This window comes from Paramormyrops kingsleyae, chromosome 15 (genome assembly GCF_048594095.1).
Source record: "Paramormyrops kingsleyae isolate MSU_618 chromosome 15, PKINGS_0.4, whole genome shotgun sequence".
NCBI classification, from domain to species: Eukaryota; Metazoa; Chordata; class Actinopteri; order Osteoglossiformes; family Mormyridae; genus Paramormyrops; species Paramormyrops kingsleyae.
In genome coordinates this window covers 9,468,766-9,494,184 of record NC_132811.1, presented here as the reverse complement: position 1 = coordinate 9,494,184, position 25,419 = coordinate 9,468,766, and the positions used below count along the sequence as shown (strand labels likewise).

The 25,419-nt window shown below is 40.0% G+C and overlaps 1 protein-coding gene across 2 annotated transcripts in view; it reads left to right on the top strand.

The window, feature by feature from the left end:
• The window catches only part of LOC111833989 (uncharacterized), an 83,838-nt gene that overhangs the window by 37,164 nt on the left and 21,255 nt on the right, over positions 1 to 25,419 (top strand). The window contains exons 14-31 of one of the 2 annotated variants that reach the window (XM_023792817.2): positions 857 to 910; positions 1,269 to 1,313; positions 4,972 to 5,025; positions 5,122 to 5,166; positions 6,467 to 6,520; positions 6,899 to 6,952; positions 8,172 to 8,225; positions 11,713 to 11,766; positions 11,862 to 11,915; positions 12,779 to 12,823; positions 13,207 to 13,260; positions 15,223 to 15,267; positions 18,503 to 18,556; positions 20,273 to 20,326; positions 23,025 to 23,078; positions 23,472 to 23,525; positions 24,968 to 25,021; positions 25,320 to 25,364. In XM_023792817.2, coding sequence (XP_023648585.2) covers positions 857 to 910; positions 1,269 to 1,313; positions 4,972 to 5,025; positions 5,122 to 5,166; positions 6,467 to 6,520; positions 6,899 to 6,952; positions 8,172 to 8,225; positions 11,713 to 11,766; positions 11,862 to 11,915; positions 12,779 to 12,823; positions 13,207 to 13,260; positions 15,223 to 15,267; positions 18,503 to 18,556; positions 20,273 to 20,326; positions 23,025 to 23,078; positions 23,472 to 23,525; positions 24,968 to 25,021; positions 25,320 to 25,364 — 927 coding nt within the window. The remainder of the gene's footprint in view (positions 1 to 856; positions 911 to 1,268; positions 1,314 to 4,971; positions 5,026 to 5,121; positions 5,167 to 6,466; positions 6,521 to 6,898; positions 6,953 to 8,171; positions 8,226 to 11,712; positions 11,767 to 11,861; positions 11,916 to 12,778; positions 12,824 to 13,206; positions 13,261 to 15,222; positions 15,268 to 18,502; positions 18,557 to 20,272; positions 20,327 to 23,024; positions 23,079 to 23,471; positions 23,526 to 24,967; positions 25,022 to 25,319; positions 25,365 to 25,419) is intronic. The other variant, XM_072699517.1, reaches the window with a different exon arrangement.

Sequence of the window (25,419 nt, the reverse complement as noted above, 5' to 3'; positions counted from 1 at the left end):
CATTGCCTAGCCATCTGGATCTGTGTTGCATTACCAAAGCTTTGGGATTTCGAAAATATAAATAAATCACAGCCAGATACACAATATGGCCAAAATTATGTGGACACCCCTATTAATTAGAGGAATTGCCTAGTTAAGCCACACCCATTACTGACACAGGTGCATAATTAAGCACACAGTCACGCAATGTTCTGCACCAAGCAACAGAATGGATAGTCATACAGAAGAGATTAGTGATTTTTCACTTGGCACCATTACAGGGTGCTGTCTTTAAAACCAGGGGCTATCAGGGGCTAAGTGAAGTGACTGTGAAGGTCAAAATGTTTGGGAGCAAGTTCAGCTGGGAAGTAGTAGGCCGCACAAACTCAGAGAGAGATTTGATAGGCCAAAAATACCCAACCCGAATGGCCGAAAATCCCACCAGCAATGTTCCAACATCTAATGGAAATCCTTCCAAGAAAAGCAGAGGAAATTATAGCAACAAAGAGTGTCCAACATCATATCGGTGCCTTCGCTTTAGGAATGAGATGTTGGACATGCTCAGTTGAGCTGGGAACAGATTGAAACTTAACTGTGAGACTGCTATGAGAAAATAGTTACATTCACTTTATATTAACATTCAGTGGTTACAAACGTGATATCAGTAAGGCAAACAGTGGAAAGTTTCACTTAATGCAAGTACTGTAGCAATTATGTAGGCCAATCATTGTGATTCATTCATTTATTTTTTCATGTATATCAAATGTTTGTTTGTCTTTATTACTACCTTAATGGCCATGCGAAGTAAATGAATCATCAGCTGAATGAATAAAATAGGAAATTGTGATCTGTAATCCACATTAATATTTACGCTAAGGGTGTAGCTGGAGATGTGGGTGAGAGAGGTCCCCCAGGTCCGGACGGGGAAAAAGTAAGCTGCTCTAATCACAATGCATGCGATCCGTGTTCTTAAAAGCTCTGACCTACCTTGTCTCACATTTGTTATCATACATTATTGTATTGCTTTATCCAGATTATTTGTGTTCTCACTGTGTAGTTGAATTACAAAATATAAGATGTAGAAATATTCGCAGTCACCATGATTGTTAAATGCTATGGTGGGTACGGTTTGTATGTCATGACTTTATCGTCAGCTAACGAAACGTGCTGAGTAGTAGAATTTTATGATAATAATTTCATGACACAGAGGGTTGAGTAGATCTGTGGAGCTCATGTGGCACAGTGCTTGTTTGTTACCCAGTCACACCGTGCTGCTTGCTGCCCCGTAGGGCCCTGTCGGTGTTCCTGGAATCGGAGGTTTCCCTGGTCTGAGGGTGAGTTTAATCACATTTAATCATTTTCTAATTTCCTAAACTGTCACCAGTAGCCTGTACTTTCCTCCCTGTCCGGGTGTGCAGTAGTGAGCCATGCAGCATGTGATTTGATTAGAATTGGCAGCAACAGATGTAAACGTTTCTCCTTCTTTATTTTCCGTGTGGGCGATGTTGATTTTTGACTTTGTTATGCATTTGAAGCCAATTTAATTTTTTTTCCCTAGTAAACGTTTCCTCTGGCTCAGTGGGAAGCACTGTCGCCATATACCTACAGGGTTGCGGTTCAATTCCTGCTTCTGCTCTCTGGGTTCGTGTGTCTGTGTTTGTGGTCATTCCACAATGTGATAAAAACCTGTTATTTTGACCTGGTGGGGGCATTTTTTCGGTCCCCACTGGGGGAAAATTTATTTGATCAAAATCTGTGACTACAATCAAAAAACTAAAAATGCCAAAAGTCTTGTATTTTGTTTGGTTACTCATGGTTAAGGTTAGGGCTGGGTAGATGTTAAGGTTGTCATTGTACAGTATGGATTAGGGTTATTCCTATAGAAATGAATAGATGATCACCACAAATATATGAATACAACTATCAATGTGTGTGTGTGTGTGTGTGTGTGTATGTGTGGATTAGGTTTATATTACATTTTGGGGACTGAATGTCTGTATATTTTTAATTTACATAAAGGGACAGGACATTCTACTCCTCCCAAAACTTGGAACAAAATAATACCGTGATATAATACCATTACCATCCAAAAAGTGAAACATACCGTAATAAATTTTTTAGGTCACATCACCCTCCCCTACTACCCCACTACTCTTTTGGAAAGATGCCCAGAGATCATTTATGACCTCAGAGAGTCAGGACCTCCGAAGGACAGTCATTTTTTTAAATACAAAGTATTACCAAATAATCTTGAAGTGTTTTCTTCTGTTGAAAAACGTGACTCATATAGTGGAAAAAAGTGTAATCAGTGAAATAGGTGTAAACAAGATAATCAGCGAAATACCACACAGCCGTGAATAGTACAGTGTGTGTTTGCCAAGAAAAAACATATTTGCATTTAACATTTTGCAATAAACTGGGCTTAATCTTGTCCTTCTCTATTGTATTTCAACGGCTTGTTTTTGTATTGACCAGTCTGATCATAAGCCAGCCATCATAGAACGGAACTGGCTCATACGGTCTCCATACGGAAACATCTCTGGCTTACTTCCTCACCATACTGTATTTACTACAGTTATTTTCAACCCTATCCTCTTGGCCTGCGTGACATCCTTCTGGAGATGACTGTAATAAATCTTCACCATAACAGAATTTAAAATATGCTTTGATATTTTTTTTTAAAGAATGTGCACTGCATTAATATCTCTCAAGGCCATTTAGCTAGTGGTATGACTTACATCATAATACTGCTGAGAGTGTTCATTTTGTAGGCTTTTGTCTCTAGGATGCCAGCTGTGAGACGAAGACGGGGCTTCCTGTTCTGACAGGACAGCAGACTGTGTACCTGTTTAGCCCTGTTTTTATACCAGCTATTTTCTTGCTGTAGTTTGAGACAAAACGTTTTGGAATTCTTCTCAGAATTACCAGGAATTAAAACTAAAAAAACAATACAAGTGGCCATATTGTTGCTAAATGTGCTGTAACACATTAATACAGTGCAAAACAAATATTTTAATATAGATGCTTGCCTTATTTTATCTTTAAAATAAAATACATGTCACTTAAGTCTAACTTCCCTAGCATTCTTTAGCATGTGTGCTACAATGTTATACAAATCTATTCAAATCTGGCCCTCGATTCCAAATCCAGACCTTGTTTTCAAGTCTCCCAGGTAATTAAAGTTAGTTAAGCTTAATAATTTCTGGCTCTAATTGACCAGAGGCTTCACAACTGGCTCACAGGTAAAGGAAAACTGGAAAACCAGCAGTGCTCTACCCTTGAGGACCGTGATTTGAATAACCCTGTTACACATCACGTAGTTCTTAGCATGTCTTGGCTGTATCTCCCATCATATTTTGGTACTTAGAGAGAGATAAATCATTATTATAATTTGTCTTTTTTTTATGTCAGTGGTACCAAGCAAAGCATATTAACAAACGTATCATAGGTATGAAGTCTCACCGTTTTGTATGCTTCTCATGACTGAGCGATGGAAATCTCACGGATTGTCATGTGCCCAAACCTGACACAGATAAAATGACGACATGCATGCAGAGTGGATGTGAAAGGAGAATCTATCCAGTTAGCAAGTCTCACTGCCCCCCTTCTTACCACCTTTTTTGGTCACTTTTCTCCAAATTTTACAGGTTTTTATGACCCATCTCACCATTTTCACAGCAGCTAGGTTTACTCAATCATGTACATTATGACATTATTATAAGCAGTGTACATTATGACAATGTGCTAAAGAAACAAGATTTTTTCTTTCCATGACAACACTGGTCTGGCTTTGTTTAGATGAGATTTGTACATCCATTGAGATTCCCAATGAAAAGGGTGATTGGTCCATTATGTGGAATTTGTATTTTGGTCAAAACAGTAATTAGAACTGGAGAGATTACCCCTAAATCACTATAATGTGAAACAGACCATCAGCTTGCATCCTTAGTTCTCTAGGCCACTTGGAACCTGTCCGAAATAGCCTTTCCTGTGAGAAGCAGCCCTAGAAGATCGTAAATGATGCCATTTCCTGTTTCGCTTTGTGTCAGGATATGCGCACTAACCTGTAGAGACGTGTGTCTTTCCTGTGTGCCACCTGTACACACTGCTCGGTCTAGCTAGTAAGCCGTCGTGTCAGGGCTGAGATTTGTCCCAAAATACCTGCGGGCAAGCAAAGTCACCGTGTACTGGCTGAGCGGAGATGTCGACACGATGAGGTAACGGTGTAGTGAGATGAAAGAGCAGAGAGCGAGGCTTTAATTATGTCTTTGCCTCTTCAGGTACACCAAGGCACCGGTACCTCCCGAAAGCATGGGGGGTGTCATCCTGTCTCTCTGTTGTTAGTTAGTCTATAGATTTTTTGGGCAGGGTAATGTAGGAGAACAGTGAGCGTTTTTTCTAGTTTTGTTCAGCTGTGCTCTACCTTCATATCATTGCTGTCCGATGCAATAACATGTATCTCCAAAAATCCGTCATTTCAAAAGCGTGAAAAAATGCATTTTCTCAGAAACTACTATACAAAACTAAAGTAATGTGAAACCCTTAGTGCCACAAATATAAATATTTCTTTACAAGACCATCACTGAACAGTTTGTTTTAAATGGAGTTACGTGGATTATCAGTGAGGCAAATATGCCAGTGTCAAGATACAAACTAATTTCACTGTATATTTACAACTAACAATAATATTAGTTAGCTACATATCTAGCTGTCAACATTTAGCTATTATAATTAGTGATATAAAGTAATCCACTCAAATGACCATCATGAATACGAATGTTAACTAGTACAAATATTAATACTAGTTAAGTAGACGACTTCATAAAACATCTTTTCATTGGTCACTTAGTTGTCAAACACAGACGGAAGAGAATGGGCGTATTCCATCTATGATAAAAAATGTCAGCCGTTAAAAAGTGGACATGCATGGTTTTCTTTGGATACCGATGATGTAACCTTCCATAACTTAGTGCTTTCTCGTTCTCCACAAAGGGCGAGCTGGGGCCCGAAGGACCCCGGGGACCACTAGGCATTATAGGAACTCAGGTACGTCAAACTCTTAATCCACATGGGGGTCCACTGTCTTTACCACTGTGCTGACTTGTAGCCTAAATACTTGGTGACATGATTTCTCCCTGCTAGGGCCTGAGTGGACGTGCTGGACCGCCTGGATTGAAAGGTGATAAGGTGATCTAAATATTTCTGTTATTGTTGTAAATGCCATAGTTAATACGGGGTAGAAAAGTGGATGGGGTTATACAGTATACAGAAGAGATTAATAGTGTGAGGTCTGACAGATACTATGTGGTCCTTTCCTGCATGCTTTTCTCAAATAATTGTTTTTACCAAATATTAAAAATTGTAAATTTGATTATTTGCCCTTGTTTGTAAAATACTTAAATACAAATTAATTAAATGAATGGAACCACTGTTTTTTGTTCAGTGGGAATTCTACAAAAATATGACCATTTGATTGGTTGTTCATTATCACAAGTGGTAGGACCTACAACACAAAATATAATGGTAGCACTCTACTTGAGACGGCACAACTAATATAATGTTGTTCTTACTTATGTATTAATGAACTACAAACTAAGTCTTAGTTACATACTGATTTCATGTCCGTTCATCATTCATGAATTATGATGCATCTTTTATCTCAGTCACTATTTTTGTTACTACAGACACTCCCCGTGTTACAATATTTTGACTTTATGATGAGTAGATATTTTTCACTTTCAGTACATCATTCAATAAATTACATGAGATATTCAACACTTTTTAAAATAAATTAGGCTTTGTATTAATTATTTTGCCCAACTGTAGGCTAATGTAAGTATTCTACACATTTTTAAGGCAAGCTATAGGTTAGGCTATGATGTTTGTTAGGTTACGTGTACTGTACTAAAATGCATTTTCGCCTTACAATAGGTTTGTCGGAACCTAACCCCCTCTTAACCTGGGGAGAGGCTGTGTATCTGATAATTCTGTGATCCTTTGTGAACTACTGAAGCCTCAAATAATGAGTAACACAAGTTACTTATACTGATCTTGTGTTTGTTCATCATTAATTAATCGTGATGCATCTTCTCATGTAGTCACTATATGTGTTCATGATTTGTTCTACAGTACTGAGTGAGTCATTGCTTGGTTTTTGTGCTCCCTCAAGTAACGGATTACCAATTTAAGAGATAATGAGAGATGGGTACCTTTTTCAGTTTCATTGTATCTCTAGCGAGCATTTCATGTTTTACTGCGATCTGATGTACAGTTGTTCTGATTGCCGTAGAATGTCATTTACCAAACTACATACAGTATAATAAGATATATTACTATATTAAGTAATATGGAACTGCGTGTGGCACTGGTATCTCTTTGCATGGGATTCCCATTTGATATTGCACGCTGTGTGCATTGCATATGGGTTTTCCCTGAAAATGTCAGTAAGTGGTTTCCTCTGTTCGCCAACAAATGCTCTGTGATACAGGGGGATCCTGGATTTACAGGCGAGCCCGGAGACGGCGGATACCCGGGTGACAAGGTGAGACCAGACAAATTTTGAACTGTCCTGAAAATGAAGAATAAGCTGGGGAAATAATAGTTGATCAATTTATGCTTTAAATAGAGCCTCATCTTCAGTAGTTATCCAAACAATGTCAAATTTTTGAGCATTTAATCAAAAAGGTGAGTAGTTCATAATTTTTTTTCTAATGAGAATAAGAAAAAAATAAGATCTCTTCAGTGTGCGGAGTGAATTTTGTGATAAATTACATTGAAAACAGGCACTGAGCAAGTGATGCAACAACAGTCAAGAGTATAGTCACCAGACTAAACAAAAATGTAAACACCACACATTGTCGACACATGCGGACAGTGATGTGGGGGTGTATGAATTAATGATGTCTTGTCTCCTGTCTAGGGTGCAGTAGGCTTGCCAGGACCACCAGGCATCCGAGGGAGACCTGGACCATCCGTATGTATCACTGTGTGTTAGTCTAAGTGTAGCCATGCCCCTCTTTAGAATGATCTTCCCTTTCAATACTAAAAAATCAGTATAATAAGCCTTATTAATATGACAGATACACTCCTGGGCAGAAAAAAATGGGCCAAACCAAACTTTGCAAAGCATGAAGTTTTCAGTGGTCTCAACAGCAAATAGCTAGAAGATTTTTTGGAAAAATTCAAACACCTAGACGTGTTAGTTTAAAATTTTTCATGATTTAATCTTTACATGTCAGTAGACTGTGTAAGTGAATTTTCTAGTTTCCAACTGTTTGCCCCCATCAGTTCATTGCAGCAACCAGCAGAGATGAGCCAATGGTGGCACAGAGCTCAGAAGTGCCTTGACAATTGATTTGTTGTGGGTTTGGCCTATGTTTTTTGCCCTGGAGTGTATATCCATCCATCCACCCATCCATCTTCTACAAAGCAGTGTTTCCCAATCCAGTCCTTGGGGACCCACAGTCAGTCCATATTTTTGCTACTGGGAGCTGGGAGGGAGCAAAAATGTGGACTGTCTGTGGGTCCCCAAGGACTGGATTGGGAAACACTACTGAAAAGGTTCATTTACCTTTACATTTACTAATTTTCCCATACTGGGTGGCTGTGACCCTGGAACTTGTCTCAGAAAGCACCAGACACAGGACAAGAAACACCCTGAATGGGATTCCAGTCAGATATATTTGTTTAAAGAACTATAAGTAAACAGTTTAGAGCAGGGCTATTCAACTCACGGTCCTCATTGGCCAAGCACTGCTGGTTTTCCAGCCTTCCTTAACCGGTGAGCCAGGTGTGAAACCTCTGACCAATCAGAATCAGTAATTATTAAACTAACTACCTGGGAGAACTGAAAACAAGGCCTGGATTTGGAATCGAGGGCCTGAGTTGAATAGCCCTGGTTTAGAGAATGGATAGATGGATGGTATAAAATATAGAAAAGCAGAATTATCTGCATTGTATAAGCATTATGAAAAGTGGATACAATAGTATACAGAATGTACACAAGGCCTTCAAATCACCCACTAGATGTATTCATGGACATTTTGGCGCTGTTACACTCTTATGAAAACTTTGTTCGACATCCATTGAAATTCTTCGATCTTTCGGTAGATAAGCCTCAAGCTGCATCCTGCTGCCTGCTGCCTGCTCCTGCTCATGATTTTCTATGTTGTCTCTCTTTTCCCGTTGGAAAGGGGAAGATCGGCGAACCAGGACCACCTGGGCCACCAGGCCCGTCCGGCCCAGAGGTGAGAACGGTTCTCTCCCGGCCTGGTTCTGATGACTCGTGACTCACCCCTGATGTTCTGTCATTCACAGGAAGAAAACTCCTGAGACTCTTGTTTATCTGAACAGTAATAGATACGTTGATTAAACTTGACAATCAGTTAATAGGTATCGCTAATGTGACACCTTGCATGAACCTGAAATTGTCTTACAATTTCCATCCATCTTCTGACCCCCTGTTTCAGTCAGGGTCATGTACTATAAAGCACAATGCAGGACTACACCGTGAGGAGAAAGCCTGGACATCACAGGGCAAACACACATCCAACCCCCTCCCTATTCACACACACACACACAGTCCATGTATTTATACCATTGTGGGGACTCTCTATTCATTTCTATGTGCATAACCCTAATCCCAACAATACTACCTTAACCCATACCCAGTCCTAATATTAGTCATAAGTAACCAAACAAAATACAAGACATTTGGCATTTTTGTTTTTTGATTGTAGTCACTGATTTTCACTGAAAAATGGGTCCCCACAGTGTCAAAAAAACAGGTTTTTAGTATAAATGTCCCCACAATGTAATGTATACACGACCCACACACACAGACACTCACCCACAATCCCAACAATGACAACCTTAACCCCTACCCAGCCCTAACATCAACCATAAGTATTTTGCCATTTTCATTTTTTGATTGCATTTACAGATTTTTATAAAAACTGATATTCCCCTTGTGGGGACCAAAACAAGGTCAGAATAACAGGTTTTTATCATATTGCGCGGGCATTTGGTCCTCACAATGTGATATATGCATATCCCATACACATAAACACACCCAGACCCAACAGGGGTGATTCTTGAAACCCCCGCCCCCCCCCCCCCCTCCTCCCCCAACCCAGGACATGTGAGGCTCCAGTGTTACCCATTGAGCTAAAGTGTCACTCTGGCCAGTGGTTTGCTTTGAAGATGTTAGGTGATATTTACTTAAAGTAAGCCTGCCCATATTTACCACTGCTAACCTAAACATATAAGCTACAATTATCCATATTAATTTGCTAAATGCTCAATGGGACAAGAGCTTACTGGAAATGGAAAGATGGATGGATGGAATTTGCTAAATGCTTCTGTTTCAGTCATCTGGCTGTCAGCTGTCAGTGGTTGTACAGTTGTGCATTGAACTCTGCCTTTGGTTCCATTTTTAACATCGTTCTCTTGGCTGTAAAACAGTATGTGTCTTAAGGTTTTTCTGAAATGTTAGGTTAACAATGACTGACAGGACACTCATCATTTTGTTAGTTTTTTTTTTGGAAAAATTTGTTAAAAGCAATATCCACTAATTTATTTAAAAATGCTGCTCCTATATGCTGCCACATGTTTTTTTCCCCCTAATAACACAAAGATCTGATATGCGCTTTAAGGCTGAAGTTTTGTGCTGTTATCTGAAATGGAGAACATAGATCATTTCAAGTTGTACGTGATTTTTTTTTTTTGTAACCAGAGCGATGAGACGTAACTTAAATTCCATATCCTGTAACATGTTTTATATACCCTCTGGGTGGCCCACTGGCTCAGCACTATGACCTTACAGCTCCAGGATTGTGGGACTGGTCTTCATCTGCGGTTCTTAGTGTGGAAACTTGCATTTTTCCTCTCATGTTGAAAAACACATGATTAGACCTGTAGTACATGATTGTGTGTGTGAGTTTGTACCTTAGGATTTACTGGCATCCCATCCAGCATGTCCCCTTTTCCGTACCCTGTGCTTCTTAAGGCTTGCATTGGATAAGTCTCCTGTTATGGAAATCAGATGGCTGAACTTAGTGTATCTTAGTGTACCTTCAGAAGATCAGAAGGTTCTTCTCATATATGTACACGGGCTAAACAAAAAGCAGAACTTAGGAATACATGTCTCTTATGTGCTTCTTTTCTACCAGATACGATGAGTTATATCAAGTTCCCTAGATTGCTTTGAGGATGCAAGGATCCAGAGAGCTGATGACGTGCTTGGAGCATCGGTCCAATTCCTTAAATTGACTGTTTATAGTCTGCATTCTTTGGTTCTTGAGTGGGATTTGATCGTGCCTTTCGGTCTAATTCTAGCAGAAAGATGCACATGTGGATTTCAGATGCTGTGCCGGCAGGCTTTGCGATGGCTGCAGTGTGAAGCAGCTGGGTGACTATCTGAGTGGACCGACAGGGTGCATAAAACATAGCTGCTATCACAAAGAACATCTGAGGGTGCCATAAAAAAATGAGATGGGTGTCTGCTTTTTGGTAAGGGTGATAGGACAAACCATTTGGTCTTTGTGTTGGATTTCCTTTATTTGGCACCATGTACCTTGATTACCTTGTACATGGTACATTCCGGACTCTAAAATAGGGTAGTGTGGATGACCAATCATGAAATTGATTTTGACATCTCGTAATTTATACAAAAGAGCATCTACCTTTGTTAGTGTTGGGTTGGACTGGCGTGTTTGTCCATCATCCTAACTGCCTTTCCAGCCCAGGTTCACAATGAGCTTGAAAGGTATCCCAGGATGTATAGAGCATGACTCAGGGAACTTCCTGGATGGGATGTTCATTTCAGGGCACAAACCCACAATCACCCACTATGGACAATCTATACACCTGACCAGAAGTTTTTGGGATATATGGGGGAAGCCAGTGTACATAGGAAGCGCAAACTCCCGTCCGAGAAACGTGACCTTCTCCCATTCCTCAGCTCTCACATCAAGGGCTCTTCTACCTCCAGACATCAATGACTATAATCAGAATTTAGAATCAGAATTCGCTTTATTGGCCGGGCACACATACATGTACTAGGAATTTGTCTTGGCATGATCCTTGCATTCCTCCAAAGACAACACAGAACATAAACTGAAAAATAAATCAATCAAAAGAAAAATTTAAATAGATTTTTTAAAATAGCCAATAGCTGCACATAAGTACAAATCACAGTCAGTAAATTGATATGTACTGTGACATGCAGTGTGTACAAGTGTTCAAACTAGATGCTCGTTAAATACTACTTTCCAAATAATTGCAAAGAAGTAATGTATGTATGTACAGAGGTTCCAGATGTGCAATTGTTATGGGAATAAATTCAGATTTTGCTCAGTGTGGTAGTCGTTGCATAAATAATTTTAATTATGAAAAATTAATTAAGGCTAATACCCAGACTGCAGTGAAAATCCAGACACTCGATATAGCAGCTGTGGTGTGTCTAGTTTTGGCTTTGATATGTCATGTGTTGTTGTAATGCGATGATGGTTTTTTTTTTTTTTTTGCTGTTTTTCAAATTGTTAGTTAACAGCAATAATAATAATATTTATTTTTTCCAGCATGATTTATCTAACTTGATCTTTAAGCTTTTGACATATATAATGTAGCCATCTGGTTGTACCGTCAGAATATAAGCTCTCTTTGAGATGCTGCATTTTTTGCAGACACATCAAAAGGAAGATGTTCTGTTTTTAAATGCTTTATCATCCTCAGGGTTTTCCTGGAGATATTGGAACCCCGGGTCCGAATGGCCCACTTGGAGTGAAGGTACAGGAAACTCAATATTAATACCTGAGGCTCATTTTTAATACTTCAGGAGGAGGAAACGTCGCTAGGTTCAAATGCTAATATGTCTTTTTCAGGGTGTTCAAGGTGCTAGAGGTCCAGTAGGGCCGCCTGGACCTATTGGACCCGAGGTAAACCTTAACTGGTAATATTGTATCTTGTGAACATTGCAATGGCTTTAAGCCCATGGGTTAAAAATGGGCCAAACATCTCACATGTGAGAGACTTCCCAATGAACGCTGCCCGTATGGTCACCAGGACTTGACATTCACTTTATTGCATCTAAGAGTAAAGAGACCAAATGGAGTGCAGAACAAAATCTTCAGATGTTTAGCATTCGTGACGGAAATGGAAACTCCTGCATGAGTACCGTTTGCGTCCAGTTGCTAAAGATAGCATCGTTAATCTATCCACAGGGTGTATTTTAGTCCTTATAGTCATTTGGGTGGGTGTAGCTGGAAATGTGAGTGAATGAGTTGAGTTTGCCAGGACTGGAAATAAAGGAAGTCTGGGGACTCGCACTTGCATCTACTTGTTGTACTAGTGCTATACTGTGCTGGCATCTCTCAACACCACCTGGGGTGGAGAATTGCCATGGGTCTGTGGCAGGAAGAGAAATAGTTTTACTAAAGAGTTGTGTCAGAAGGTGTTGAGGCAGCAGCCTTTTTTTTTTATCAGTTTTCCCGTCAGATGAGACCATTTGTCTGGGCAAGCAGAATCATTTGATGCAGAAACAGGGACAGGTTGCTGTCAAAAACAGTAAAACATCGACAGAGAATGTCGATTTCATTTTCCTTTGACTGTATCACCTTTATACATCAGTGATGGTTTCCATGGTTACACTATTTGCATTAGGGATTTAGGTTATATATGATAAACACAGCTGTTCAATTCATCCCTCCTTACATTAGCGCTTAAAGCTTGGTACAGTGAAGGGTCTCAATCATCAGATTAGTGTCTGTCTGAGTTGCTGATATTCTCTGTTGATTTTTAGGGAGACGAGGGGCCCATTGGCCCACCGGGAATCCCTGGCCCAATGGTAGGTCCCGTCGATCAAAACGCGCTACGTTATTAACCCATTTTGGGGCCATCGCAATATATAAGCAGCAGAAATGTGTATCGCATGTCAGCAGTGTTCAGGTGTGGCAGTGTTTCTGGAAAAGATGAGCGGCTGTTTAGAAATGGAAAATGCAAGTAGTTTTTAAGATTGTATGAGTTTTTTTTTTTTTTTACTCCGTTATAACTCAAAGAAGAATATAACTACTAGCATTTTGAATGATTTATTTGCTATGTAAAGACACTGTTTGTGAAGAAATGTGATTAGAGATTTTTTAATTGTCTTTTTGTAAATCTGATTGTCACTTGTCTTACATTTTTGATGTAAAATTAAATCTTTAAGTATGTGCGTGTTTCCTGTTTTAGGGAAGGCCAGGCAGGAAGGGATACATAGGCGAAGCTGGACCAGGAGGGCCAATGGTATGTTGTCCTGTTGAAGGTTCATAAACTTTGAAGGTATAAATAAGAGGTGTATTTCAGATGCTCCAGGGATTACTGTCATGAATATGTGTCCTCATAAACCTCATAGAAGGTAAGTCATAGTTTCAGAAACAGTCTGTTGATATGAGATGACCAGAGATGGATAGATCAGGTCGACTGGTCAACTGCTTGGTTGAAACAAAATCTTGGTCTGAATTTTTACTTTCTGGACCTGAGCTGTCCACCTCTGCTGTTAACATACCTCCATCACATTGTTCTTCGGAATAGGTATGCATGAACTCCATAATATATTATATTAAATATCTATATAATGTATATGCAGTACCTGTTGATTTCAGGAATGAATAATTATGCTGTAATTACGACATTTCTTGAGCGCTAAGTTAAATTGCTCACTAAAAAGTCAGCATAGCCCTCGGGCAATTTTATGTGAAAATTTGACAGGGGGGGAAAATAGAAAATTAACAACAGATCTGCGCTTTTGGTGCCAGTCCATCTGGGACCCAGTGACAGGTACAGCCAGGCTGTAATGATTTCTGCTCAGTGGAGGAACTGAGCCAGCTCTCGCATCTTCTTTACTGATGGGAGGTTTCCCCTTAATTAATGACACCTGTCTCACGAGCATCGTTTGACCTCAGAGCTATGTATGGAAAGGAGATGGGACTGTTGTGTTAATATGGTTGCAGTTTGTGTACCAGTGTGTCACATTTATCATTTTTCATTTATTGATTTAGAACACCGCTTTTAAGGCAGTTCAGTGGCTCAGTTGGTGTCCCTATTGCCTTGCACCTCCTGGGTTGGGGGGTTGATTCTGTCTTATGTGTGCGTGGGATCTGCTGTTCTCCCTGTATTGTTTGGCTGGAAAAATAACATTTTTATTAAGGAAAATAATTTCCTGAACTGTGGATTATTATACAGCCTTACACTCATCCATCTTCATTTTGCATTATGCATGATACATTCATCATTAAACTGCATTGTGTTCATCCATCTTCCTACCAGCTGTCCTGATCAGTGTCACTGCAGCATAGGGCACAGGCAGCATAGGGCACAGGCAGCATCGGGCACAGGCAGCATCGGGCACAGGCAGCATCGGGCACAGGCAGCATAGGGCACAGGCAGCATCGGGCACAGGCAGCATCGGGCACAGGCAGCATCGGGCACAGGCAGCATCGGGCACAGGCAGCATCGGGAACAGGCAGCATCGGGAACAGGCAGCATAGGGAACAGGCAGCATCGGGCACAGGCACCTGGATGGGCACCGGGTACATCCTGGATAGGAAGCCACTCCATTGCAGCACGCACGGACACACATAACGCACACACATAACACACACACACAGACACACGCAGGCATATCGTCATGGCCATTTTAGGAACTTAAGCTAATTACATGTTTTTGGACTGTAGGAACCGGAATAATTAGAGGAAACCAATGCAACACACGAGGCACTAAGTTTGCACATTCAATCCTCTCATTCCAAGGTGTGATGCAACAGTACAACACACTGATCCCATACAGCCGTCCAGTTGTCTAAAATGATTTAATACCCCATCAACCAATCACAATCAATTGTTTAACAAAGTCACTGTCACGGTACTCCGAATGATTTTTTTTAAATGTACAGTGTCACAGAATGAATGCCCTCAACTTTCTGAGGCTTTGATGCAGTTAAATTCCAATGACCGTCCTCAGCACGTTTCAAAAATAAGAGACGTCTACTTGATGGGTGGTTGGTAAAATCATGTGTATGCAGAATGGCTCATTAAGACATAGACATTCTCCTGGGGCTTTCATTACACATAATTGCTTTAGCAACATCCAGTGAAAATAAAAACATTACCACATGTTCAGGTTTTGATTCTGAAGCTTGGTTGTTGTGTGCCGTCAAGGGCTAATTGCAGAGTGAAGTAACATATTTTTTGATGTTTTAATTACAGGGTGAAACCGGGGACCCAGGAAATGCAGGGAAAATTGGACCACAAGTGAGAATAATTTTTTTACAGCATGGCAAATGTGGAATATTTTCGCATCCTCTGTCTTCGTATCAGGTTTAGGTTCTTTCCTGTTCAGTAGCTGGTGCCTTTAATTAGTTCTGTTGTGGAAATTATCTCATTTTGCAGTTGTGTTTCTAAATAGTTTCATGATGTACAGTTCCGGGGCTGCAATAATCTTAACCTGTGCATTAGGGTAATATGCTTGGAAACAAAAGTTACAAAAAATGTTTATATTGTAATAATTAGCATAACACATTTGATTTTTGGTGTATTTTTTTGACCACCTACCGTACAAGAACTAGAAAATGGACCCTGTGAGGTACAGAGATTGGCCCTTGGATGTTTTGTTGGCTCATTCCACCCAGACCTCACATTACTGTATTATGTTGTGCATGTTAATGTTGCTTAATTTTCCCATTCACCTTTTTTGTACTTTGGACTGTATTAATATTTAATACTTGAATGGGACACATTGGGAGCCAGCAGCATTTTCTGTCAATGTTTCACTCTCAGAGGCTTTCACACACATGAGAAGGATTAGCTAGTTAAGAATCTGCATTGGCCTTTGAAGCTATAGGAGGAAAACCACAGGGCCTAAAGAAAACCCATGGTAATGTGTAAAAGAGGCACCGCACCTTACAGGAAGCTGGTGAATTCCATTACGTCACCTTCCAAATAAATACGATAAAAGTTTGTCTGAAAGTCTGTGTCTAACAATCAAGGTTACTGAGGGGTCAGGGCAGAACATCTGTTTAACTCACCGGTCTAGTCCAGAACTCACTTAATCCCACCTTGTCTTTTATCAAAATGCTATTTCTGTAGTATGTTCTTTGAAGTGTATGATCAATGAGTGAGTCACTTTGCACGTTAAGCTGCAATGGAACTTATTACTGAAGAAACCTCTCTGATTTCTTCTGAAAAGCAATTGATAAAACTGTTTTTCTATGTATTGGTGCCTATAGAGTTGTTAAGGATGATTTATGGACACGGTACTGTTACTTTCTAGTCCAAGGAGGCACATTGCTGTTAAACAATGAAAAATGTGCTTAGCTTGAAATTTTCCAGTAACGTATGCAGATGCATGAATGTACAAAATGATGAATCATATAAATGATCGCTTAACAATGAAATAACAGCAACATTCATCTGCTGAGCTTAGCTTAACAATGAAATAACAGCAACAATCATCTGCTGAGCTTTTAGAAATAGAGTGAAACACTTCAAACCGGATGTGTTGACTTTCATTATTTAATACTGTCCCAGAGCATGACTTCATCAAGGCTTTATGTGACTTGGACTTCTTACATAGTTATGTTTCTTCTCATACAAATAATTGTACTTCAACAAAGTGAATGAGAAACAGCTGGCGTTTTGCATGGGAATTGGGGAAAGTTCTATATATGCGTTAGCACACATGTCGAACACATTCAGTGACGCTTTAGTTTCGGAAAATAAACGGCGCTCTGCCATCCTTTGTTGTGAAAATTGTAACTTAGTAGGATAGATGGATTATCCCTTTTGCAGTATAGATGTGCATCCTGTGTCATCTTACTGAATGCAAATCACTATGGATATATGGATGCCTGCTGTTATATGTTATTACCTGCAGCGTCCAGACATGTAATACCCACACATCATGCTAGCAGACCAATCTCTTTTCTTCAAATGTTGACTAATGTCCCTAACGGGATATCAAAAAATAACTCAACCAAATATAAATAACGGAATTTAAAACAGTTGTAAAGAAAGTTTCAGCAATTTTTGCTAGAAACTTGCCAAACTATTTTGCCGAGCAACCAAAAAAATAATAGATTGTGGAGAAAATTCTAAATCTGTTTTTTCCATTGTGTTTTTTTTTTTTTGAACACATCAGGTTTTCTCACAAACTGCTTATGTTCCAAACCTGTGCCTTGGCATTGAGTCAAACCCAAGTAGTCTTCCAGACATCCTCTCTGGAAACAATTATTCTCTTTAGATTTATTGATATGTTTACACTCTCAAGGTTTTCCTTTTGTATCATTCTTAGAAGTTGCATGTTGAAGGTCAGAAAACTTCACAGCAGCTTTTACTAAGTTAGCCCAGCACCCCTACCAGTTTTGTAAAAGGCTGAGATTGTGTGCCGTATACGGAGTGCTGCTTGTAACTCAGGGAGCGTGGCGGGAATCCACCCGTTGATATCTTGATACAGGGTAGATGTTATTTCTGAGATGATTGCTGTTGTTGAAGGGTTATGTTGTTGTCAGTGCTTTTGTTGACTAGATGCAGGTGTGTTTTTTGTCCTTAACACATATTGTAGGTATCTGCATGGATGATCATCTTCACGTCATTGATGTTTTCACCTTGGAAAGTCAGAATGTCTTTGTAGTGTCCTTTATTTCTTTTTATCGTGTCATATTTTTGTCATGGTACATTTTTATTATCACAAAAATTGGAGAATGAAAGGGCTCAATAAAATGCCTTTACTGATTGATTCATTTCATATGTCACTGCAAATGTACTGAATAATTCTGTGTAGATCCAGCAGTGGACAATATGTACATAAAGTGTCTGGTTTCAAAGAAAACATTTTTGTTGGACTATGTCATACTTCCTAATGATTCATATCATGTCAGAACTTCCATATGGAGTTGTCTATATATTTGATCATTACATACTATACTATAATTATCTCTCCAAAATGTAAGCCTAAGTGTTAAATGGTTTTTATACAACACACATTTTATTGATGATAGAGGTTAGGAGCATGTGCTGATTACAGTGCATTGCTACACCCACCACACAACAAACCACCTCAGCTATGTGAGCCTGAGTGTAACCATGTGGTGGGTGATACCTCAGCACCACACTAATCCAATGAAACAGTGTGAATTTTTTCCAGTAGCTAGAGTGCCAGTCCTGCCACCAACCCCCAAATTTTCCCTGTATGTTGGAGGACCTCCTTGTAGAGCTGGATGTAGGTTAGCATCACTCACAGGATGAAGCAGTTGCAGGTTAAGGGCCTTAATCAAGGATCCAACAGAGTAGGATCACTCCAGGCATTCACGGGATTCAAACCAGCAACCTTCCAATGACAGGCACAGATCCCCACACCCACCACTCCACCCATGACAAACATGTTTTTATTTTATCCTTTGACTAATGACAAACTAAAACAAGAGTATTGAACAATTTCTCCCTTCTCATAAATTGTGAACTGAATGTTTTTTTGTGTTTTGATTTTCAGGGACCAGTGGGATTAATTGGAACTGCGGGTATAATCGGAGTTCATGGTGAAAAGGTAGGTTCTCCTTCTCTGCCATTATCCTGTCATGACTGATCACCTCAGGCTGACAACTCATAAATACTGGCATAGATGGACCCCTGTAATTACTTCTCTGTAGAACAGTGCAGTACCTGTGTTCTCCATTGAATACCTTTGAGAGCAAATGGCCAGTGGAGTTTAAAACACTGCAGCACATCACATATCTGTTGTACTAATAACATTGTGAGACTACAAGTGTGAATTACAGAAGTGAATAATATTGTGAAGTTAAATCTTGGGTACATCTCTTCAAATCTAACTGCTAGTTTTGGCACAGTGTGAAAGTGTTCTTCAATGAGAGTGTTCAGTGAGTCTAGACTGGATCAGATTACATTTGATTAGAATACATCACGTTTATATTTGCGTCAGGGTCTTTGCTGTAGTTGTACACAGGAGTACACATCAACAGAAATAGCAGAAGGTAAATGTACATGTTGCTTGCACAGGCAGAACATTGCAGGGTTGGGGCCATTCCGGAATGCATTCATCAATTTCAATCCAAATCAGGAAATGGAAATGGAGTTGGGATTTAAATCTGCCAGAAATCCAAATTCAATTCCACTTCTGTTCCCCATAGTTTTCTTCCTTTCCAAACTCCAGTTCCATTTCCTGATTTGGATTGGAATTGATGAATGCATTCCGGAATGGCCCCGACCCTGGAACATTGGGTTTGTTGCGTGTACTTGAATGTCTGCCCGTCTTTCTCTTGAATGTATCTGTATGTGAGCTTGAGTCTAAAGTGAAGAACATAGAACTATCCTCAGTTTCTGTGTGGATGAGTGGGCAGCACACACTTATTAAAGTCTTATGGTGATGATACACAGGGCAACTTTTCGAGCAAAGTTGTTGGGCAATTGCCAATCAAGGGAAACAATGGGCAACTCATATGAATCTTGATAATTGTGAAAAGTTGCCCACTGCTGATCAGACTTTTTCAAACAGAAATTTGTTGCCTGATATCAATGGGAAAGTGTCCAAGCGACACTGGTCAGCAACATTGCCTGGCAACATTGCTCAAAAAGTTGCCCTTTACATTATCATCCTTATTGTCAAGGTAATGATCTATGAAAGAAGAAATCAAATATTGGTGTTATTGTTAAATGTTATTTTGGTGTTATTAATGGATTGATGCTTTATATCTGTGATTCTTAATATCAGTGTCTTTGATCTGTATTGAGTTTAACTTGTTTAGACACAAAGAACGTTCCTAAATAGGGCACCTAAAGGAGCCCCACCTTCGCAGTTCGTCAGCGGCACTTATGGCTTGTCAAACACTGAATTCCTTTCAGATAATATATCGTATATATTCAGTCAAATTATGCAATACGATTTAAATGTATTTCCAATACGGAGGTCTGAAAGTGTTTGATAGATGTATCTGGCTGTTTGAGCCCCAAAGCTGCCTATGGAAGAAACTTGTACAATCTTGAAAACATAAAAAGGATTAAAGCTTTAGAGATGACTCAGTTTGGGTCTGTTAGATGCATCACTGTAATAAGTATTTTGGAGCGTCGTTAAATTTCGCATGAAATGGTCTTTATTGGAAACATTATTATTTAATCTAATTAGCTAGTAAAATTATTATTATTATTATTATTATTATTTTCGACCAGATTCTACGATCATATCATAAACTAACTACAATTTTGTGGTGGGTTTCCTTTTCCTAATTGTCCCCCCCGCCCCCCATAGGGTGACCGTGGTCCTGCTGGCCCGTTAGGTCCCCCTGGAGAAAAGGGATCCGTGGTGAGTACCAGCTGCGGAAGGTGATTCTTAAAGTAAGAGAAGCACACTGTGGGCAGTTGACAGTATGACCAAGACAGGTCTTTTATTCTGATTTTAGTAGGTCACCTACTTATATGTAAATTCTGCTCTCCTTCATCAAAGGGCTTTAGAATGAATTCGGCATTAGCTGCAGCATCTGCCATGTTGGTCAAAACCTCTAGCTCAGCTTTATGACACACACACGGCCAAGTTAGCAAGCAAACTACCAAGGTAGTCTACTTAAAATCAGTGAGCATGAAAATTCAAGCAAATGGTCAAACTCAAAATTCAATAATAACTGCTTTATTTATAATGTTTGCAAATGCCAATGGCTAAACATGACACATGAAACGATAAACTGCCACTTCTGTGCACCTGCATGCAAAAGGATGAATGAAAACTGCAAGTCAATGCCACCAACATCATGTGGAAGTCGTACATCAATTTTGCCTGAACACCCTCAGTACAAGGGCGTTAAGGCTTTTTGGCTGAAGTCACCTCAGTCAGTAGAAAATATAGGTTAATATTTATATGTAAACAGTTGCAGAGATTCGGCAGCTCAGAATGCTGCAAACTCGGTGATCCGAAGGAGCACTGAGTTTTCCTTCTATATATGACCCCTGTTTTTTACGTACTTGATTTCAATAAGTTCTGACTCTTGTCCCTGAAAACCTTGTTAATGCCAAAATATTATGTTTCAATCTGGTTATTCACACGCTGCAAAGCCACACATGTCTTGCCCTAATGGCCACCAACTGCTTTGCCTGGTAATTTTATTTTAGATTATATCTTTCTCTAAATGAACCCTGCAACCACAAGGATTTGTGAAGTGGAGCATTTTTGTGTAGACTCCAGAATGACTGAATGTGGTTATATGAAGAAGTATAGGAGACTTCAACCAGACAGTCGATATCTTTGCCTGAGGAGATGCGCTAAAACTCTAGCAGATTATTTTTTTGTTTAGCAAAAAATCTGTTGGAGGCTTGTAATACTGCAATATTTGGAAAAAAACAGGTACAGATGTAATGGTTCAGACTGTGCCACTGGATGGCAGTGACAATGCTTAGTAACCGTAACAAGGGTACAGTTGTATAGCCTATAAAACATCAGTTACTTTTACCCGCAACCATTTAAAAGCTACTGGCAGAAATTGTCGGTTCAGCAGATAACAGTCCAAAGCCTGGAAATCAGCACGCAGCTGTAAGCGTTTATTAGCGTGACTCTAGGACATTAAATCTTACTTAGGTTCTTAGTTTGTGGAACACAGCTGTTCAACATTTACCTGCTAAATAAGAATTGTTATTAAACTGAGGTCTTCTTGCCCATACAAGCAATGCATTACGAATCAATAAACTATTTTACTTTGAATTTCTTTATTAATGGTCTCATCATGTCATGACTGTTTTTTTTTTTTAGTTTCACTCACTAGTATGCTTCATCACAGTGGACTTTTCCTCATGGGTTTTGCTCTGCCTTGAATGTTCTTCTCTTAACTATTAAACTGATGTTGGATGTCAATAGCATATAAACCCTGGTAAACAGTGCATAAATAACATGACGTACTTGTAAGCCATCCAGTCGCATGTCTTTAAATTTATCAGCCTTGAGTGCTGTCATCATGAAATTACCTAATACCCCACAACTATATGATTACTAAATGGTACCATTGCACGTCAATATTTCCTTTTTTTACTTAAGTCCCCTGTCACCACTGTCTTGGAGTTAAACCAGCAAGCATTTCACTTTGCATCGTGCTGAGTTTAACTGTGTATGTCCATCCATCCATTTTTTATACCTGCTTGTCCCGTCTATGTGACACATACAACTTTAATTTGATTTGGGGATAAGACGTTTGATATTGGCAGGCAGTTCCTTACATGACAAAGTATTAACCTATAGCAAAGCTTAAGCAATCTTATCCAGAAAGGGCTGGTGTGTGTGCGGGTTTTCACTGCAAATCCCCAATTAGATTACTAATTAGATGACTGACTGGCTGAAGTGTCATCACACCTGGGTTTGAACAGCTGACCTAAAGGTTCTCCCAAAAACCTGCATAGACACTGACCCTTTGAAGATAAGGTAGCCCACCCCTGACCTATAGTAATAAAATTCTGTTTCATAACACTATGATTTGTCTGTTTTCCATAACGACTTATCCTGAACGCGTTGAGAACATGGAGGAAAGTGTGGTACCTGCCACAAAATGGGGATAGCATGCAAACTCCACGCATGCAGAGCCAGTGGCTGGGAGTGCACCCCCCCCAAAGTGGGAGGGCTGAAGCCACAGTGCCACCTGCATTAGTGCACCCCCCCCCCCCCATTATACCATAGTATTTTAGTAATGTGTCCTGGGTGTACAGTATTATTTTGTTCATACATGCTATACTATATATAGGGTGCCATGGTGGCTCAGTGGTTAGCAACACGGGTCTCCACATCCAGTGCTGAATGTCCTTCAAGTTCTCCAACTAGTCCAAAGACTCATCCAAAATTAATTTAGGTGAACTGCTGTCTCTAAATCCCCTATTGTGTGTGGTTCCATGTTTGCATCTTGTCCAGAGTGCACCACTGCCTGAGTTAGGCTCCAGGCCCCCTGTCCTTCATACGGGCACGGCAAACTGATGGATGTATATCTATCTCTGTGTATCTATAGCATGTTTATGGGGTTTTTTTTATTCAGGGGTATCCTGGATTACCAGGGACACCCGGTGACGTTGGTCCACAAGGCCCACCCGTAAGTTCTCACTTGCTGAATATTAATAATAATTTCTTTTTGCAGCCAGTTATTTCATGTCAATATGTACGGCAGAGGTCTCCAACTCTGGTCCTGGAGAGCTACTATCCAGTAGGTTTTATACCCTACCCGGCTTCTGATGAGTCAGACCTGTTCTTGGTATTTACCTGAGAAGAGGTGTGGTTCATCAGAAACCAGGTAGGATAGAAAATCTCCTGGACAGTAGAGCTCCAGGACCAGAGTTGGAGACCGATGGTGAAGGGCATTTTAAGAATTATCTATTGACTTGGTTTTGGAAAATTACATGATTTAGGTGTCTTTGCCCAAAAGTGAAAAGTTTTATTCATTCGTTTCCAGTGGCTGAAATAACGTTTTATATCCTTTTCCCAACAGGGACCATCAGGACAGAGAGGGTCGCTTGGAATACCGGGTCCCAAAGGCAGAAGGGTATGAATTATGTATTTTAATCTTTGTGTTCAGAGATCTCTACTACTGTAACAGCTAAATATAATATCATGAATATTAACAAATAATCTCGGTTTTATATTTAATAAAGACTAAGATAATCTGTAGAACGACAAGTTACTTGTGTGCTGTGCACTTTTCGGACTCTTGTTCAAAATGAGAATTCAGTTTTCTGAATCTCATTCTGGCATGACACCTAGTGGCAGAACAGTATATGACACCCGATCCATCTCGACCCTTTTAGGTTTGCGACAATTTATATTTTTAGTATTTAATATTTAAGATTCTCTTTAGTTTGCTAGGGGTGCTGTGGTGGACACTAGAGGAAGTGTTTTTCTTTTTAAAGGCAGTAAATTTGCCAAGGCGCTACATAATGCACGTCTGGCTGGTTTGTGGTTTTAAAAAGCTTAATGATTTTTTACTTTACAGAGGTTATACATTCTTTCCACCACACACACTGTCTATTGTAAACATAAACATGCTTGCCTCGCTGTAGAACTGTGGCTTAACCTCAAAACTTAATAGCTACTTCAGTTATACAGTATGTCGTAACCTACATATATCAAAATCGTAATTCTGTCATCTCATACATTCATTGGGGTTAGAAATGAGTAGACAAATGCTGTATATGATTACATGGCTAACAATGAGCTAATTCTGTAGTTGCTGTTTATTTGGTGTAATGAGCAGTACTTCGTTCAGTACCAGGAAATCGGTTTGTTAAAAGATACAGGGTGCAGCTTTGTTGGGCATAAAGCACGGTGGTCATTTGCCCATTATTTGATTAGGAAAACAACTTGATGAACAAATTCCTGTAGCGTCTGAAGGTAGCGTGAAGCTTCCTGGTTTCCGCTGCCTTGTTCCAGCTGGATTGCCTCTCCGCAGCGGCGGTAGCAGAGAGCAGAGAGCAGAGAGCTCTGCTACCTTCTGTGCCGCAGCACAGAGAGCAGTCAGGGCTGTGAGAAGGAACAAGACCCTGGGGCGGGGAACAGGAGGCGGCGTGCGTGGAAGGGGCCCCGCGCAGGATATCTGAGTAGGAGAAAGGGAATGTCAGGGTAGACGTAGTTATGGTGACACTTTGGAGGCTAGACAAAGTCGGCAGGCAGGAAAGCAGAGGGATTAAAGAATGCATGTCTGTCCTTACATTTCTGTCTAAATGTAACGGAAAATGACTGCTGTTGAAATGTTTATGGAAACCTGAAGGCAGTAGAAAAAAATGATTGGCCATTATGTAAGGTGTGAGAGCACACCCCCTTGTTTTCGCACATTTTGACATGCCTGACGAGGTTTTTCTGCCATGAGAGTCCCTTAACATTTTGATCGCACTCTTTCCCCTGTGTGTCTAGTAACAGGTCAATTAGAACCGTGAACCGTCTGTTAAATGTAATTTAATGGCTGAATTAAATGCTTTGCTGTCATCTAAGGGGCCACGAGGTCTAGACGGTCTTCCGGGAGAATCCGGACCACAAGGTGTCAAGGTAATCAGGGAAACCAGAACCAGAAATGCTGCTGTTCAATCTCTTGTTTTTTTATTGATTGAGGTGGATATGCTTCATTGTTATGCAATGTTGCAGAACATGACTATTTGGAATAATAATTTTCTGTTCCTTCTGTTCTGAAGGCAATTAAATCCAGAACATGACACACTTCTACCACAACACTATAAGATTGCAATTAGAGAATCCAGACTTAAATCCTATTGAAATGTTCAGTTGAGTACTGACTATTGCGTAGAGAACTGAGGGCTGATGTTTTTAGTGTATGTGCTTCTCATAGGGAGAACGCGGAGTCGCAGGAAGGAAGGGCGATCCTGGCTTCATCGTAAGTATACTCTTCAGCTTCCTCTATTTATATACATCCATATATACAAAGAAAT